This window comes from Eutrigla gurnardus (genome assembly GCF_963514095.1).
Source record: "Eutrigla gurnardus genome assembly, chromosome: 16".
NCBI classification, from domain to species: Eukaryota; Metazoa; Chordata; class Actinopteri; order Perciformes; family Triglidae; genus Eutrigla; species Eutrigla gurnardus.
The window spans coordinates 7,252,847-7,270,800 of record NC_139927.1 but is presented as its reverse complement, the minus strand read 5'-3'; the positions used below and the strand labels follow the sequence as shown (position 1 = coordinate 7,270,800).

The window sequence follows — 17,954 nt, the reverse complement described above, 5'->3', positions numbered from 1 at the left end:
TACTGCAAGTGCGCCACAGTCCGATAACTAGGCAACATCGTTTTTTTTTATTTATTTTAAATTTGACAAAAAAAATACACTTTCTGTGACAATGCAATTGGACAAAATACAAAATGTGAAAAAAAATTAGACATAACACAAAGTGATCACATCCTTTACGGAAGTTCGTATAATAAATGCTGACAGAATAAATAAAATGTGTCAAAAAGCGAGCTTTTTTTTGTTTGTTTAAGTATCAATTACTGAAATTGAAATGTAAGCTTTAAGAACGTTTAAAGAATAAATACAGATAAAAATAAAACATGTTGTCTATTCAGGTCCATATAGTTTGTAGCTTCTACTAAAGACACTGTAGTTAGTGCTGATTGTCTGCAGGTGTAGTGCTGCCATCACATCGGACACATCAGTGCAGGGGACAAGGGCCCTGGGAAAATATTTATATTTACATTTTTTTGTTCTTAAAAACACAACATTCAATACATTCATTTACTTTCACTACACAAACGTCCAATCACCTTACATTAATTATTTACTATCGTTTGATAATAGGAAATCAGCATGTTTCTATCGGGCCAATGACATTTTCCTTATATTGGGACAATATTGGTAGTTATAAAACCTCCAGGAAATTATGACTTTCATGAAGTTGGATAAATAACCAGTTTGATATAGTTCAGTTAGCAGTCTTAACATCATTATTATTATTGCTTAGTGGTACCGGTAGGACTTAAAAATTGACTGTGCAGAAACACTCAAATTTAAAGCTACACATAAAAAGTGTATAATCTCAAACAAACAATAAGAGCAACCCAAAACTATAATTACTACAAAATATGGTTAAGCGCTAATATGTGAAACGCAAAGAAACGTGATTTGCCGCCAAAGTCCGCTTCGTTGTGACTGTATTGCTTGCGTTGAGTTTGTGTTTGTTTATTGACTAGCTGTGTTGTGGCTTTGCATTCTTTTGGTCAGATAAACTATCAGTCATGTTCTACCAGAAAAAAACTAGAACGCAAACTGAGAAATCTCTTCAAACTTAATGAGTGACACCAGTAAAAGCCACCTTAGAAATCAAAGGATCAAACATCCAGTATTACGAATTTCAGCGACACTATAACTGTTTTTGTCATCCATGTGTCCATGCACATGTACTTAAATGCTCAAAGATCACTTTAAATTACACATTTTCTACACAAAACATTAAAAAAATTGTAAAACAAGTTAAATTAGTTTGCATTTATATAGTATTTTAAACTTTTTTCACTTATATGTTTGGTTCTGTTGAAAATATAGATATTTTTATTGGGAAATAAATAGCGTTCGCACTTGAATTCATAGATTGTTTTCATTATATATATATATATATCAGTGATGGCCTGCTGACTCCCTCAAACCCTCAGATCTCATCTCATGAAGTAAGTTGCTCTAAATTAATGTTTACAAAGTGAGTTCCTCTATGTCATCGTCAAAGGAGGCGATGGCACGGATGGCAGGCCTGCTATCTGTGACGTGTAGGGTGTTGATGGAGGATGCTGGAGGAGTGGAAGAACCCGAGTTGAAGCTGAACAGTCCTTCCCTTCTTGAACGCACTCCATTGGTGGTTGTAGGACTGTTGAGGACCTGCATTTTATTGGAGGTGCTTAAACCGTCACCTGCATGTGGTGCCAGGGCGCCAAATAGCTGCTGCATGAGGCTAGACTTCTTCTCCTTTCCCCCTCCTCTTTCCGGCTCCTTTTCTTTCTCCGTCTCGGCGCCTCTGAGGCTAAAAACACCTATTGCTTCTAATGCGGATTCCCGGTCTTCTTTGGGCGGAGGCGGGGGGAAGCCGGAAGAACCTCGGGAAGCTGAGTGTCCGAAAGAAGGGGCGTAGCTTCCGAATGCCAGGTCGTCCTCGGAGATCTGGGTCCGTGGCGCTCTCCTCCCCATTCCCGTCGCAGCAGCTCCACCCTCCACACCTGTTCTTCTCCTCCCAGCTTCCCTGCTTCCAGCCTCAGCACGCAAACTGTCCGACTCTGACTCAGTGAGGTTAAAAATCGAGGCGTTATAGTTCCTCTGCTCAGGAAGACGAGGAGAAGAATGGTTACTGTTAGCCTTATTGGACTCGGAAGGATCGGATTTAGCAAACATGGGGTCCTGGGCTCCGTTGATCTGACGGTCTATTTCACGCATCTTAGCCAGCAGCTGTTCTTTTTTGCGACGGGCTTCTTCAGATGCTTCCTGATTGGCCAGAGTGCCCTGGTTCCACCTCTCCACCTCTTCCTGAACATGGCCAGGCTTCCTGTTGTACTCTTCCTCCTGGTTTAATGGGGAGCGTTTCTTCTTTCTGTCGTCTTCATCTTTTTTGGTCTCCCAGCCTGTGGACATAAGACAATTATACAATTATAATATACATTATATATATGCACTTAAACACATGCACATGATTTGCTCATCTTACCATCTCCGTGTGTCTTTGCCTTCTCCTCAAGCACATTTAGCTCCCGGTTGAGTTGCCGCTTCTCCTCTTTCTCCTTCACCAACTCCTTCTCCTTGTCTCCTTCTGCTTCTCTGTCTCTCATTTTCTGCTGTTGCCATTTCTGAAGTCTGTATTCTGACTCTGCCTGTCTGTCCCCTCGGTCAGGCTCCTGCTGACGTTAATGGATTGAGAGAATGAGTCATAAGAGGCGAATGACAGTGAAATAACCGCGACAGAGGAAGACGTGGGGGCGTTGGTGTGAAGAGAAGTGGAGTGAATTTACCTTGAGTGATAGGTATTCGTCAGGTGCCTGTTCGCTGTCCACATGGGCATCACTGATGGCAGGGGGAGGTGTGGGGAAATCCAGACTCGACGCCCTGTCTTTGGTCTGCACTGCCTTGGTGCTGCTTCTGCTGGGGACTGTGTGTGAAACAAAAGCAGATTATATATTAAGAGTCTACTCATTCCAAACCATGATACGTTCATACAGAGCTCTAGTTTCATGACTTATATTCAAAATCATCCGTTTTCAAAAGCCTTACCTTTCCGCTTTGCGCCACTGTCAACATCTTTTCTCAGTGCGGGTTTCATCATGCGGTTGGCATAAATGTTCTTGGCATCTAGTTCTCTCTCCTTCTCCTGTGAGAAAATAATAGAACAAAGCTTTTTTTTTAATAACCAATCATAATATCATCATCTTGAGTATATTTTTCTGTATATGGACCTTGAGTTTATTGGTCAGTCGTCCCAGCTCCTCCTGAAGAATCCTGATCTCTTCCTGCGCACTGATTGTCTTCTTCCTCTCTGCAGCTAGCTGCCTCTGGTAACTGCTGCTGCTCAGCTCCATGCTACGCTCAAGCTCCTTCAAAAACACACACACAAACAGATACTTTCCATCCACATGGAAAAAATCTCAAGTCTGGTGATGAACACCGGATATATTTAGGCAACTCCTGAGATACAATTCAGAGGGTCTCCAATGTCTGTAAATACATAAATGTACCTTAATCTTGCATTCTGTCTCTTGGGCTCGTGTCTTCTCTTCCTCCAGCCTGCGGCTTAGCTCGTCTCTGGCTCCTAACTCTCGCTGGTCGACCAGCTTCTTCAGCCTCGCGATGGTGGACTGGCTCCGTTGCAGCTGCTCCTCGCTGTCCTTCATCCGGCGTTCAGCTGCCCGTTCCCGCTCCTGCGTACGCCTGAGTCGCTCACGCAGCACGTGGGTCTCGTTGTTGTGGCGCGACAGTAGCTGTGAAATCTCGCTTTCTGTGTCATCGTAGCGATGCAGGGCTTTCTCCTGACGAACCTGAAGCTGCAGCATGGAAGAGAAATTCAGTTTGAGGATGGCGCAGGTGTTCAAGTTGATACAAAGAATTTTAACGGTAAGAGATTATGTGATTGATTTTCTTGCAAAGATGAGTGTGTGTGTGTATCTGGTATATGGTGTCATATATTTAACCCATACATAACTAGAGGCATAGGTTTACCTGTCTGAGAACTCGGTTTTCCTTCTGCAGCTCATCAGTGCGCTGTTGCAGCTCAGCAAGTGAGTTATGCAGTTCATTGATCTTCAGCAAGCGGGCTGAAAGCATCCTTTTTGTCACCAGGTCCAGGGCTTTAGGGGGAGTGGACTCCTTGCTTTGTGAACGCACTCCCCTGCGATGCTGCTGGGTCAAGGGCTGGCCACCGGGGCGCTGCGGACGGGACGCACCCCAGCTCCCCACACCACCTGCAAGGTAGAGAAGGTAATGACAGTAAACCTTTACAGGCCACTACTGAAACAAATGGACAACTGCACATCCTAAGTTTGAGGCTAAAGACTAATCAAAATCATAGTGTGTGTTGTTAAGAACTTTTACAAATGTTTACAATATTCAAAAGCAACTTCATTAAGAACAATTGATTGTCAGTCAATGTTAAGGGTGAAAAAAACTGCTCATACATATTTTCATGTCTCAATAGAAATCACCATTGGTGAAATCAGCCTTACACTGCCATCACCTGGACACTAAATCAAATTTAACCAGTGAGGGTTACGTTTCATTCATGCATCCATCTATCCTTCTAATTCCCTTGCTTAATATACCTGTCTTGTGGAGGGGGCTGTTAGAAATCCTCTTCGCCCGCACGCCTCTTGGAGGTGTAGGTGATGGAGTCCGGGACTGGGAGTATGGTGAGATTGAGCGTTCTGAAGGAGATTCATTCTCATAGTCCTCAGAGTAATACGACTCACTACTTCTCCGTCCCTCTCCATCTGAGACCCGGTCCCGATCTGGATCCGAACGCCTGATTTGGGTTTTAGATCTATTCTCGACACCGCCGTCTTTTTCACCCTCATCCTGGACTATGTCCCGGATGTTCTTTTTGCGCTTTTGGACGGATGATGTTTGGGAATCAATCTTTGTACTGCGGAGTGACTGGCGGCTCTGATCATCATCCCGGTTGTCTTCATACGGATCAGTTGTCTTTTCAGATTCCATGATGTCACTTGTCGCTGCGTTAAATGTAAACACAAAAAGTTGGAAAGAAACTTTGAATTACATTATTTTTTTCTGAGTTACAATGTAACAATAACATAGGCTTACTTGTACAGGACGTATTTAACAGCAACTTTAACAAATTTACAGTAAAAGTCCCCTGGTTAACTGACCACATAATTTGTACTGCTTCAGGGAAAAATCCTCACATTTCATCCAAAACGGTAATAAGAAGCGAGGCCAACTGGTTTCTCTCAGGATTTCCGTATTGTGTGTCTCGGTCACTAAGCGACAACACTCATGAGGTGGAATTTTCCATGAGGCTGCATGATATCACTACTCCACACCACTGCTGCTACATACAAAACGCAAGCCTGCCCCCATCTGCCCTGGTGACATATTAAACAGACGTTTTTTTCCCGACTGCCAAAACATTTACTAGTCTCTTATGTTGCCAGCCTGCTAAAGGGTAGGTATTTATACCTTTTACACAAATCAAATGTCAAACATTTCCACACATTTGCTCTATTTGAAACATCAACAAAAATAAGTAGTCTGAATAATAAACACAGAATCTAGGACTCGTAGCTAGTAGACTCTTAAATGTTTGTAATAATGTAATAATATTTGTAATAATGTAATATAAAGGTTATGCAGTCATTTCGCCCTTTCATCAGCCCTGGCAATAATAGATTGACTTGATGGGCATGTATCTATGGCAACAACAGTACACACAGCAGCATCACCATAAATTGCTTAATTACTTGAATTATATGAAGTAGCATTACCATCGACTATGCCTGGCTGTAGAGTAGTATCAACGTCAGAGAATCTGACACTCACCACGTCATCGCCATCATTTCTGTTGACATCATCATTCACGTCTTCTGTTTCATCGTGCTTATGGCTGGCTGTCTCTCTGATAACGACACTAGTTAAGGACACAAGCTCTCAAGTAAAAACACACATATACAAACAGAAGCGTGCTATCAAGGGCTTACTCTTGTGGTATTACTAGCTTCCCCCCTTCAGTGACACGGACAGATTGGATTAAAGTATGCCGTCTGCTGTTGACAGGTGGATTGTTGTGAGAGGAAACGTTCACGTTAAGAGCTACAATGGGTCTAGTGAATTACCCGAAGCCAAACACACATCTCAGTGGGCTCTTAACATATGCAACATTATAAAATATACGTTAATAAGACATTAGCTGAGCGATGGCCCCATAAGGGGTTGTGGAAAGCTAGCTAACGGTGACTGCCTTGTTGTTGATAGCTTATTATGCTATCATAGCAAACAAAAAAACGGACACCAACAGGTGGTAACTGCTAGCACCAACCTGTCCGTTTTTCACCTTTACTCTTTCAAAGCTTCCCGGCTTCGTCTGGTTTACGTTTAACTCTGTAATTAACGTCTTCCTGGTTCGACTCGATCGGCTAACGTTAGCTACGTAGCGATTCAACTACTAGCATGAACTTAAGCTAACTTAGCTAACTTTACCGTCAAACATACGAAGGCATATACGTTCGTCCTTTTTAGAAACAGTCATCGCTACCGTTTTTTTTTTTAACATGTACCGTCCTGTAATAGTCTACAGCAAAACAGCAGGAAGAAGTAATCCCGACAACCAGAAGCTTCCAGATACATTTCTTTGGTCCACTGCACGCCTTGAGGTTTGCTCCTGCCCTACCGCTGATGCCGTACCATGGCAACCACAGCACCCCATGCAGTACCGCATTAACACCAGAGTGGCGCTGTGGTTCATGTTGTGATTGTAGTAACTGTATGTTCATTTTATCTGGCACCACATAGTGCTTATGCCATAAAGTATATTGTATATTTGCATACAAAGTGTGTCACTTTATTTGCTTGGCGTTTGAGATTTATGTCATGACCCCATGACCTGCTACCTGACCTTATGTAACATACCAGTATAGTGTCAAAACTTGCAATATTCACAGCTGCTGTTATTATGTTTTCATGCTGCATGTGCAATACATGTTGAAATGTATCTGTGCATATACATACACAGTCTGTCAGTTCTTTAATTGGCACCATTTGAGAAAAAAATATGGAGAAACTAAATTGGGTATATCACTTAAACGCACATGCATACTTTAAACAATGTGAATCTGACCCCTTATTTTGGTCAAATCATAATGATTTAATATTCTCAAAGTATGGGTGGATTTTACAATATTGCGCACTATAATTGTTGTTCTATGCTATTGCTGTATGTTTTATTTTGAAAACTATGACCGGAAGTCCAGTGTTTCGCATGATGTCTGTGTGTATCTGTGCAGTGAGACTGGTTGAGCGTCACGGCCAGCAGCAGCAGCAGCAGCAGCACACAGTGTTTTATTATCATGACTCAGTTTAAAGACTGGAGACGCGCGTCTTCGCTCTCCTGAAACACCGCCGGCGGCTGAACTTGATATTTGCGGCAATAAACGCTCCTCCTCGCTGCCTCCAAACAGGTTGTTTATCGACTGTCTGACAGTAATTTGGGATTAATATGGTCGTCAAGGTTTACATCGCCTCCTCAAGCGGCTCGGTCGCGGTGAGTGTTTTGTATGTGATTTCAAGCTTGTTTGTGTAGTTGTGTAACGTATGCAGGCATGTCACACGCACACACGTGGGAATCTTTCTGCTCGTTTATTGCCACTGTGTGTACCAGACTGTGAGCGCGACTTCACACTGTTTACAAGCAGTAAAAGCAATCAGCATCGTTCAAACAGCAAGGCGGGTTATTCTCTAAGACGCACATCTTTGAATGCCAGGGTGGATTTGTCAATTTCAGCCTGTTGTATTCTTCTCGGATGTGAGATTTCTTTAATTATCGTATATTCAATTGGACTTACACCTTTTTTTCTCACTTTTGAATTCCTTTACGTAGCAATGCATGATGAAAAACACTAGATATAATGAAAACAACCATGATAGCATCCCTCATGCTGGATTGTTTCCTGGGGGGAAAAAAACAGACACATGTTGAGAAGGCCCAGCTGTCTGAAATGCAGTGCCAGTAGAAAATCATCAAACAACACTCCTCTGTGGGTGCTTCAAGTCTTAGGTCATGGGGGAAATGAGTAATATATTTATTTTATCATGCTTCATCTCTAGAATGGGAGAGCAATATGTGCGAGTGTTTACACAAAAAGTTATTTTTAACTCTATGACACATACATTCAAAACAACAGACTATCTCTATCTCTCTCTGACACACACACACACACACACACACACACGGAGCAAAGTCGTGCAAGCGTGAAGAAGTCCACCATTTGGGTCAGTCAGTGTTGAGCTCATGTGAATGTAATTTACTGTGAATGCTTGTGAATTGAGTTACATGTGATTGAATAAAGAGAGAAGGTGAGACTGGATCCCGTGGCCGATTTAAAGTGACATTGATATGTGTAGAGAGAGGGAGAGAGAGAGTGAGATGGTGGTGTGGAGTGAGATGAAATGTGAAAAACAGATATATGTGCAACACAAGAATGGGCTCGATGTGAAAGTAATGATCAAAACATACAGTGTCCTCATAAAATGAGCAGTTCGCAGTGTAACAACAGCGGATTAGTGAGGCGGAAATCATCAGCACAGAATGAAAGTGCAAAATTAGGTTATCCCCCCCCCCCCCCCCCCACACTCACACACACACCCTCAGTGAAAAAAAAATAGATTCTAGTGGGATGAGACATTTCGTGTCAAGTTTATCCTGCTAAAATAAATAACTGCGATTCACAAAATGATCATGATAATCATCAAAATATGCACAAACTCTTAAAATGGCATACAAACATACTCACATATCATTTTATTATAGCGTCACTATACTTTCTTTTACTAAACATCCTTTTTAGTGAAAAACAATCAAATAATCTGAAATCATAAAGTCTCCCTATAAATTAAGGATACATACATTTCCACATAAACATCTAAATTTATCTCTATTGTTCAGCTGATGATGGAAATTCACTGCTTTCAAGTTATCGTGAGTGTTTTTGAATCACGATATAAGAGAAAATCAGACATCATCCCGAGAGGAAACAGTCCTGTATCTTTTTTTGTTTCTTTTCTGATTTTTTTCTTTGCTTGTGATTTGATTTTTATGTATTATTATTATTATTATTTATCTCTTTCCCTGTGTCCCTCTCTGTCCGTGACTCCAGGATTAGTCTTAACCTCCATTTAATCCATCTCAGAACGTGCTCCCAAACAATGCATGTATGCTCATAAACTGTGCTGTGGATGTCCGTTTAGGGGTGCGATCTGTACCAAAAATCTGAACTTGTCCGCCCCCTGACACACACTCTCACTCACCCTCACTGGGGGAGCCTCTTTCATTATTTAGACTCCCGCTGCCTGCTTTTCAGCTCAGAGGAAGGTCGTATCATTTGTTCCATATCAGAGACCATGCTATGTGGTGCAAAGACCCAGACAAGCCGTTCTATATGGAGTTTTAACCTTTGACCAGAGCAAACAGACATGCTTCTCTCTCTCTAAAGGCAGTCCGTAAATTTGCAATTCATTTACTGTCTTTGAGAGTCCAGATAAAGCTGTTTTATGACCACGCACAGACAATCAGAAGACACGTCAGAACAATCCCTTATTGTCTTTGAGGTAAAACAATGGCTCCATTGTGGCCCTCGGCTTCACTACATCAATGGACTGACACACACACACACACACACACACACACCCATCCATCTACCGCTTACATACACACACTCTTATATATTTATATATATATATATATATATATATATATATATATATATATATATATATATATGGATAGTTTGATTTTGGCTATTGGACTTTAGAAATGATACAGGCTAGATGTGATAAAAAAGATGCTACATTCTATTGAAACAATGTTTCCCTTTGCATTTAAGCCAATTTAACATCATTCTAATCATAAAACTCCAAAACATAAAGACTGTGCCCCTCTGTTTACGACTTTCCCTTCCATGGGAGTTTTCTGTCTTCTAAAATTATCCTTGTGTGTTTTCACTCACACACAGAACATTGCAGAGAATGCACGGGGGATAATACCATTGGGAGCTGTTGTATCCATCCCCATAGACATCAGTGGGAAAGTTCATTGCATAGTCTACAGCAGGGGCGCAACTACCCAGAAAGAAAGTGTGCAGGACATCATCATGTATGCTTTAAATAATAAAGGTTTATTTGAGCAGTCCAAGGGGCCTCAGTGTGTGTGTGTGTGTGTGTGGTTGGTTAAACTCTGCTCCCTGACCCCGGAGGCCAGGGTTCGATATCCAGGTAAGTGCTTCTGTAGGGTCCAAGGGGCAGAGGAAAAGTGTGCCGTGGCTGCTGCCCGAGATGTGGATAAGATACACATTATGAATATATTAAAATATTTTAAGGAAAAAAAAATACATTAATAAAATACCCTCCTCTACTACACTGTTTTTGTTTTTTCTTTTATTGTTTTTTTCTCGACCCCTCCCAGGTAAAAAAGCATCAGCAGGCAGTGGTGGGTTTCCTAGAGGCCAATCGGATCAGCTTCCAGGAAGTGGATATCACCATGGTGGAGGAGCAGAGGCTCTGGATGTATCGCAACATCCCCAGAGACAAGCAGCCGGAGAAAGGCAACCCGCTGCCTCCACAGATCTTCAACGAGGATCAATACTGTGGGGTACGATGGCGTGTTGGTTTCTCTCAGCTTTTACCATGAACAATCCACCACTCGGACTGCATTCTGTCTCTCAGTATTCTTGCAAATCCGGTCTTTAAGGGTAGGCCTGCCATGAGGAGTTTTCCCTCATACTCACCAAAATGCATCGCATGTGTCCAGTCCAAGGTTGGGCTACCTATGCAAGCGGATGAGTTCAACCAGTTAGTGCTTGCCAGTTCACGTCCCCCACTGAGCTTGCACACCACTCTGTAATCCGGTCCTAATCCAGTTTCATGGCTGGGGCAGATTATCTGCTCTGCTCTGCCATCACTCTCACTGGCCAAGGTAATCCAACAGCTAGGCCATGTCATGGACATTGAATTACAATAAAAGCAGAAGTGGAGGAACTATCTGGCAGGCCTTCTTTCAATAGAGATTATGTAACGTGCTCATTTGTCCTCTTCTCCCTCAGGACTATGAAGACTTCTTCCAATCAAAGGAGGACAACACTGTGTTTGCATTCCTCGGGCTCAGTGCCCAACCCTCAGTGAAAGTAAGGGAAAATAAACATGTATAGGCATTTTGAAGACACACACACACACACACACACACACACACACACACACACACACGCACACAAAAACGACAAACAGGAAGTGACTAAATTTTGACCTTAAGATATCGCAGTAGTTATGTCTTGGTCTTGTGTGCCTGGTTGTAACTATATGCCATAATACTGAATCTCTTTAAGATTTCTAATGAAATTATGAAATATTAATCATTCATCTTGAAAATAAAATAATTATATTGTATGTGAAGATAATTTCATAACTGTGCATTTAAATTGCAGATAATTATTTCATTTAATCATCATCAAAATTAAAATAATTATCTGCAATTTAAATGCACAGTTATGAAATTATCTTCATGATTAATTTCTTCTCTTGGAGCTATAATAAAATTCATTCTAGACAGTCATTACCTTGAATAACAAACAGTGCAGGTATATTGGTAGAAAAATACGATATAAAATACAATATATTATTATATTATAAAGACAACATAAACCTCTTTCACCATATCATATAGTTCCATCCTGGAATGGCAGGTCATTACAAAACATCACATCTTCTTTTTTACACTGCTTCCTTCTAGATTGCCTTGTCTCCTCGTCTGTTTAACAAATATTAATATTTACTTACTGCGTCTCCCAAAGATCCTCTTAGAATTGAGATAATCATAGTTCCCACATCAACCATTGGGCAGAGATAATCTCAGTGATTAGTTGGTCTGGAAACAATACACAGCAGAGTGCCTCTCATATTCCACAAACATCACATCATTCATCACTTAGGCATGTTTATTTGATTTACCTCCCAGTCACATCCCTTTTGTATGTCTCTCTTCTAACAGTTGATTGGATAACTAAGTCAGAGGAGATCTGATTAGTTATGAACCAGCAGGATACATGGTTCATGTTAAGCATAGATGTCTGGCTTTGTAGCATGTGTGTTCTAGTAAATTTACGATGAATGTAAATTATAATTGTTTAATCTCTCTATTATTATTGTCTCCCCAATAGGATTCTGAGTCATAGCCTGGAGCAAACAGCTGGTATGTGACATCTGGGGGAATCTTAACATATGAAGACTAAAATGGCCTCACCTTATCTCCCTTGTCTCCCCCCCCCCCCCCCCCCCCCCGGCTACGATGCCAGCATGTTGCCAAACATCAGACCCCGTGGATTTCACCCCATACGACCTCCGCTGACCTTTAAACACTCTTTCAACACTCATACTTGCGTTTCCGAGAAGTGTCTGATTCTGATGAAAGACTTGTTCACAGAAGAAGAGGATTCACTTCTTGATGGTCGTATTCGTATTTTTTTTTCCTTCAACACTATGACGGTGAAACACTGTCGGTAGCATACGTTCTGTGCAAACTATAGATGTAGCAGCTTTGGATCAGTAGACCAGTTCGCTTTAGGTCAATCTAAAATGCAGCAAAAGTCACCTGTGTGTGTGTGTGTGTGTGTGTGTGTGTGTGTGTGTGTGTGTGTGTGTGTGTGTGTGTGTGTGTGTGTGTGTGTGTGTGTGTGTGTGTGTGTGTGTGTGTGAGTGTGTGAGTGAGTGAGTGTGTCTTTCTCGTAACATTCCACTGCCAAACTAATTGATTAAAAGATCAAAAACCAACAATGTCTTCGTCCGTCTCTCAGTACGTTCTTGGCTTTTTTCCCCCAGTCTCTGGCCCATTCTCGGCTGAAGACCTAAATCATTCAAATATATAGTTTAATTTTTTTTAAAGGCCAAGTAGTTTCATACATGTGGTGTTCTGATGAGTATTCACCGCAGGACGCTGTTTGTGGGATCGACTCAGAATAAACAGTTTCATTCTGACGAAGGATCAATTCATTGTTGGTTTTGGTCTTTTCATGGGATTTGTTGACGGCATAAAAAAACAGTGCCAGCTGTATCCTCTAATCCAGGCCGTTATCAACGAAGCGTGGTTACAGTGAGGGATCGACACGAGCCATAGGAGTGCACTTCACAGATTATTCCTCCCACGTCTTATCAGGCAGGACGGGAGATAAGATATTATTATTGCTCTGAGATAATCAAGTCTCAAAGCTCCCCTTCTCTCTCTGTCTGTGTTTCCATATGGCTGAGTCAACGTGCCACCCTTTTGTTTGTTTTATGAATACATAGGTTGAAAACATCGTGGCCAACTAGTGCCGTCTCTACAATCTGCACTCTATGTCCCAAACACACAACGCTAAGCATTTTCTCTTCTCGTCCTTGTTAAATTATCACGGGCGGGTGGTTGACCAATTCCTTTATGTTTACACATGAAGCACAAACAGATGCACCCTCACTAATCCGTCTTCCCTAAATGCCGTGCCACCACGTGAAAGGACCTCTAAACCACGTACAACGATGTATTTCCATGTATCTCTGCCACCGTCGACACTAACGGCATTCAGGCGTTGTTGAGTTGTATCCTCATGTGTTGTGAAATGACGTGATGACTGTTGGACCAACTGATGTACGTACTGTTATGTAATGTAAAACGCCTCTCTGTGACTCTGTGCTTCATTGTAGCATTTTAATGAATTACACTCAGTGACACTTTACTCTATAAAATGCAATTTTCTGAAGTTCATTTGCCTTCTGTGTCTTTCTGTCCAACTACAGGGCATAAATAGGCTTCAGGCTGCGGTACACACTGTTAGCACCTTTTTTAGAGGATTCATCTGAAGCCTCTTTGTTTAAGTGGTGGGGAGTTGTTTTTTTGTGCAGAAAAAGCAAATTGGCAACTGAACAAGAAATGTAAACACATTTTTGTGTTGCTGATGTCATACGGAGTCAGAATAAACTCAGTGGATCAACGTCACCACCTCTTGGACCGGTGCAGTGATTGCGACCGGAGAAGAAAAATGAACTGGAATACAGAATCCAGACATCGGTGAGGTGGTCGGGTGGGAGATTGAGGAGCTGGATTCTAATCAGATAATAGTTATTGGATCGAATATACCATCCCGGTGACTAATTATCAATTATTAGAAACACTATACACCTTCAACAGCGCTAAAGCTTTTTCACCAACTTCTGAAATGCTGTTTGCTTCTTCGTCTGTATTTGAATCAAAAGAAAACTGAACTGTTCATAATAGAGTCACGTTTGATCTGTTCTTCTTTCAACTCTGCGGGTCGATTATCCTGCTTGTGACATGACCATCCTGTCGGGACGCTCGTCGTGCCCCCTTGTCCCGGATGGGTTGTGATGTAATTTCCCATCAGAAAATGATGCAAATCTCCATTTCTGTAATGATTTACCCAGACGATCGATATCTGCTTTGTTGGAAGAGGTGATTTGGATGTTGTATGAAAGCTGTGTGTCGGAAAAACTATCTCAGAGAGGGGGTTAAACCTGCAGAGGAAGGGTCAAAGGTCAGATTTCCCATAAAACCTCAATATTTCGAACATAGAAATGTAGTGATTACATTTTTATCATCACAGATGCAATTTACGATGGTCTATGGCGCATCTGAAAACAATTCTGAAAAAAAAAAATAACTTAAAGGAGAAGGCCTTCACATGTTTTGTACCTTCTAACTGCTTGAACTGGTTAGGTAGTTAATTAAAGTATGAGCAGTCAGGAACATACACCTTTACCTACTCTTTATTTTACTCCTAATCTTTTTTTTGTGATAAGGTGTTACGACCCGGCTCGTGGGGAAAAAGGAAGCAACATAAACCAGAATGTTTTTGGTAAATTACAAGGTATTTGCAGGGTTTACAAAGAGAACGGAAAAAGGGCTGTTGGATGCTGCTTAACTCAAAGAAATGAATATAACTTAAAGAGGTCTCTCCAAAATGAGAGATAGCCATTAGCTACTTCAAAATCAATTCATCCATCTCATCAATAATCAAAATACAAAAGAAGCAGCACCCTCTAAACCTAGTGAGTCTAACATAATTAATCTACAGGTGTCTGGATGGTGTCAGTTAACCCCACTAAGATCCTTGCCCAATTTCCTTACCACAGTTACCACATTCACTACAGGGGAGCACAACACACACAAGGCCAGTTGATCATAAAGGGCCAAAATCACAACTGAGGGCAGCTATTTAACAGAGTGATGATCTGGAAGGTGCTAGATGATTGGAGAAGATTGCCAGGCGCCGCACCAATCAGATCACCGGCTGGAACCAGGAAGTAGGCAGGTCTTGTGCCAGCCAATCCTTGGCAAGGGACAGCACATCCTGCTTAACATAACAGAGATACACATACCCAGATAAGGAAGGTGGCCGTAACACCCCTCCCCTTAAGATGAAAACCATAGGTTTGTAACAAAACCACCACCTTACAACTAGGACTATTTTTATACCCTTGATAGCGCATCAGCTAACACATTTTCAGATCCTTTCTTATGACGTACATCCAGGTTGTAATCTTGCACGACCAAGGCCCACCTAATGAGTCGCTGGTTGTGGTTATACATGCGGGAAAGAAACAAGTGGATTATGGTCAGTGTAAATTACAACTGGCAGAGAACTGGAACCAACATATACCTCGAAGTGTTGTAGGGCCAACAGCAAAGCAAGTTCTTCTTTTTCAATGGTTGAATAATTACTCTGGTGCCTGTTAAACTTACGGGAAAAATAACACACATGATGATCCACACCATTAACATCCTCCTGCAATAGGACTGCACCAGCTCCAACCGCACTGGCATCTACTTCAAGTTTAAAAGGTTTAGCGAAATCTGGGGCAGCGAGCACAGGGGCATGACTTAAGAGTATCTTTACACTCTCGAACGCGTGCTGGCACTCTGGAGACCAGGCGAAATCTACCTTGGGGCTGAGCAGGTTGGTTAAGGGCTGTACAACGGTAGAAAAGCTACAGCAAAAACTTCTACAATAGCCTGCCATTCCGAGAAACCGTCGAAGAGCTTTACGCGTGGTCGGCATGGGGAATTCTGTTACGGCGGCGACCTTCGCCTCAACAGGTCGCACCTGACCCTGTCCAACCTGTCTCCCCAAGTAGATGACAGTGGCCTTACCAAAGTCACATTTTGCCAAATTTATGGTGAGCGTTGCCTGCGCAAGCCGGGAAAACACCTGCTCAAGGACTCGCACATGCTCCTTCCAAGTCTCAGTATAGATGATCAAATCATCCAGGTAGGCGTTACAGTTATTTAATCCAGCCAACACGGTATTCACCAACCTCTGAAAAGTGGCCGGAGCATTACACATACCAAATGCAATAACCGTATACTGTAGGAAGTGATCGGGAGTAACGAAGGCAGATATTTTAGAGGCGCGCTCTGTCAGGGGAACTTGCCAATAACCCTTTAGCAAATCTAACTTACTGACATACTTGGCGGTGCCCAAGTTGTCAATTCAGTCCTCCATTCTAGGTGGGGGATAACAATCACGAACTGTAACACCATTTACTTTTCGAAAGTCCATTACGAACCTGGGGGAGCCATCGGACTTAGCCTCTAAAAGACAAGGAGAACTCCAGGGACTTGAGCTGGGCACAGCCAAGCCATTCTGTAGGAGGTACTCCGTTTCTTCCTTCATCAGCTCATGCTTCATCTGATTAACACGATAAGGATGCTGCTTAAGAGGCCGTGGATTAGTTACTACGATGTCATGCTGAAGGACATTTGTCTGTGTGGGAACATCATTGAAAAGACAGGGAAACCGACTAACAAGATCGACAACATCTTGCTGCTGCTCAGCGGTCAGATGCTGTAGTTGGGATGGTAACGCTTGCAACGCCTGAGAGTTCCGGAGACGCACCCCCTGGTGAACAGAGGGACACAGCTCCAAATCATCAGATAAGGCTGATCGGTTACGATCAGTGCAGAGACACCTGAAGTATTTCCCAGAACAGGGGCCGGGGACGGCAGGGAATCAACTGGACTAGTTTTGGTCTCTCTGGCATGATACAACTTCAACATATTAACATGACAAACTCTGTTTTTCCGCCTTCTTTCAGGGGTGCCGATTACATAATCCGTATCACTAAGGCGCTCCCGAACGTCATAAGGACCAGAGAACTTGGCGGAAAGAGCAGATCCGGCAACTGGCAGCAAGGCCAAAACTTTGTCTCCTACCTGGAAACGGCGAGGAACAGCCGCGCGGTCGTACTGACGCTTCATCACGGACTGGGAAGCTGACAGAGCCACTTTAGCGAGTGCATTAGCCCGATGCAAACGCTCCCGGAACTGACTGACATAATCTAGCACATTGGTACTAAGTGATGTGTTAAGGGACAAAAATTGGTCATGCAGGGATTTAAGTGGACCGCGAGGAGTATGACCGAACACAAGCTCTGCGGGGCTAAAACCTAAAGACTCCTGAACGGCTTCACGGGCAGCAAAGAACACGAACGGGATCCCCTCATCCCACTCTCTCTCGTTTTCTACACAGTATTTGCGCTGCATTGACTTTAACGTCTGGTGCCATCTCTCTAATGCGCCTTGGGATTCAGGGTGGTATGCAGAAGAAACTTCATGTCGCACATCCAGTGTTTTAAGAACCTGACTAAATAGTCTAGACTGAAAATTGGAACCTTGATCGGTTTGAATCACACAGGGAAGACCAAAAGTGGAAAAGAACTTGGTCAATGCTTTCACTATAGCCCCAACAGTAATTTTACGCAGCGGGATGGCTTCGGGAAAGCGAGTGGCAGCGCACATGACTAAGTAAATATTGATTTCCGCTTTTAGTTCTGGGCAAGGGGCCGACAGTATTATTACCCGTTCGAAAGGTTCCCCTATCGCAGGTATCGGATGTAATGGTGCGGGAGGAATAGGCTGATTTGGTTTACCCGCCAGTTGGCACACATGACAGCCACGGCAGAACTTGGCTACA

General features: G+C 42.6%; 2 protein-coding genes across 4 annotated transcripts; one reads left to right on the top strand and one right to left on the bottom strand.

The window, feature by feature from the left end:
* Positions 1-95: 95 nt before the first annotated feature.
* On the bottom strand, positions 96-6,635 carry lca5 (lebercilin LCA5). 3 transcript variants are annotated; one of them, XM_084030308.1, is made up of 10 exons: positions 6,575-6,635; positions 5,773-5,848; positions 4,539-4,946; positions 3,940-4,181; positions 3,459-3,764; positions 3,180-3,317; positions 2,998-3,094; positions 2,739-2,875; positions 2,438-2,627; positions 96-2,354 (listed from the first exon to the last, which is right to left on the bottom strand). In XM_084030308.1, exons 3-10 carry the CDS (start codon positions 4,930-4,932, stop codon positions 1,438-1,440), a joined length of 2,421 nt encoding a protein of 806 aa, XP_083886434.1. In that variant the 5' UTR covers positions 4,933-4,946; positions 5,773-5,848; positions 6,575-6,635; the 3' UTR covers positions 96-1,437. The 3 variants fall into 3 exon arrangements, with proteins under 3 accessions (XP_083886434.1, XP_083886435.1, XP_083886436.1); XM_084030309.1 differs by lacking the exon at positions 6,575-6,635 and adding an exon at positions 5,931-6,563; XM_084030310.1 differs by lacking the exon at positions 6,575-6,635 and having other exon boundaries at positions 2,438-2,624; positions 5,773-6,562.
* Positions 6,636-7,234: 599 nt separating this feature from the next.
* sh3bgrl2 (SH3 domain binding glutamate-rich protein like 2) lies at positions 7,235-14,119 on the top strand. The gene is made up of 4 exons (XM_084030697.1): positions 7,235-7,489; positions 10,406-10,591; positions 11,043-11,123; positions 12,153-14,119. Exons 1-4 carry the CDS (start codon positions 7,445-7,447, stop codon positions 12,165-12,167), a joined length of 327 nt encoding a protein of 108 aa, XP_083886823.1. The 5' UTR covers positions 7,235-7,444; the 3' UTR covers positions 12,168-14,119.
* Positions 14,120-17,954: the final 3,835 nt, after the last annotated feature.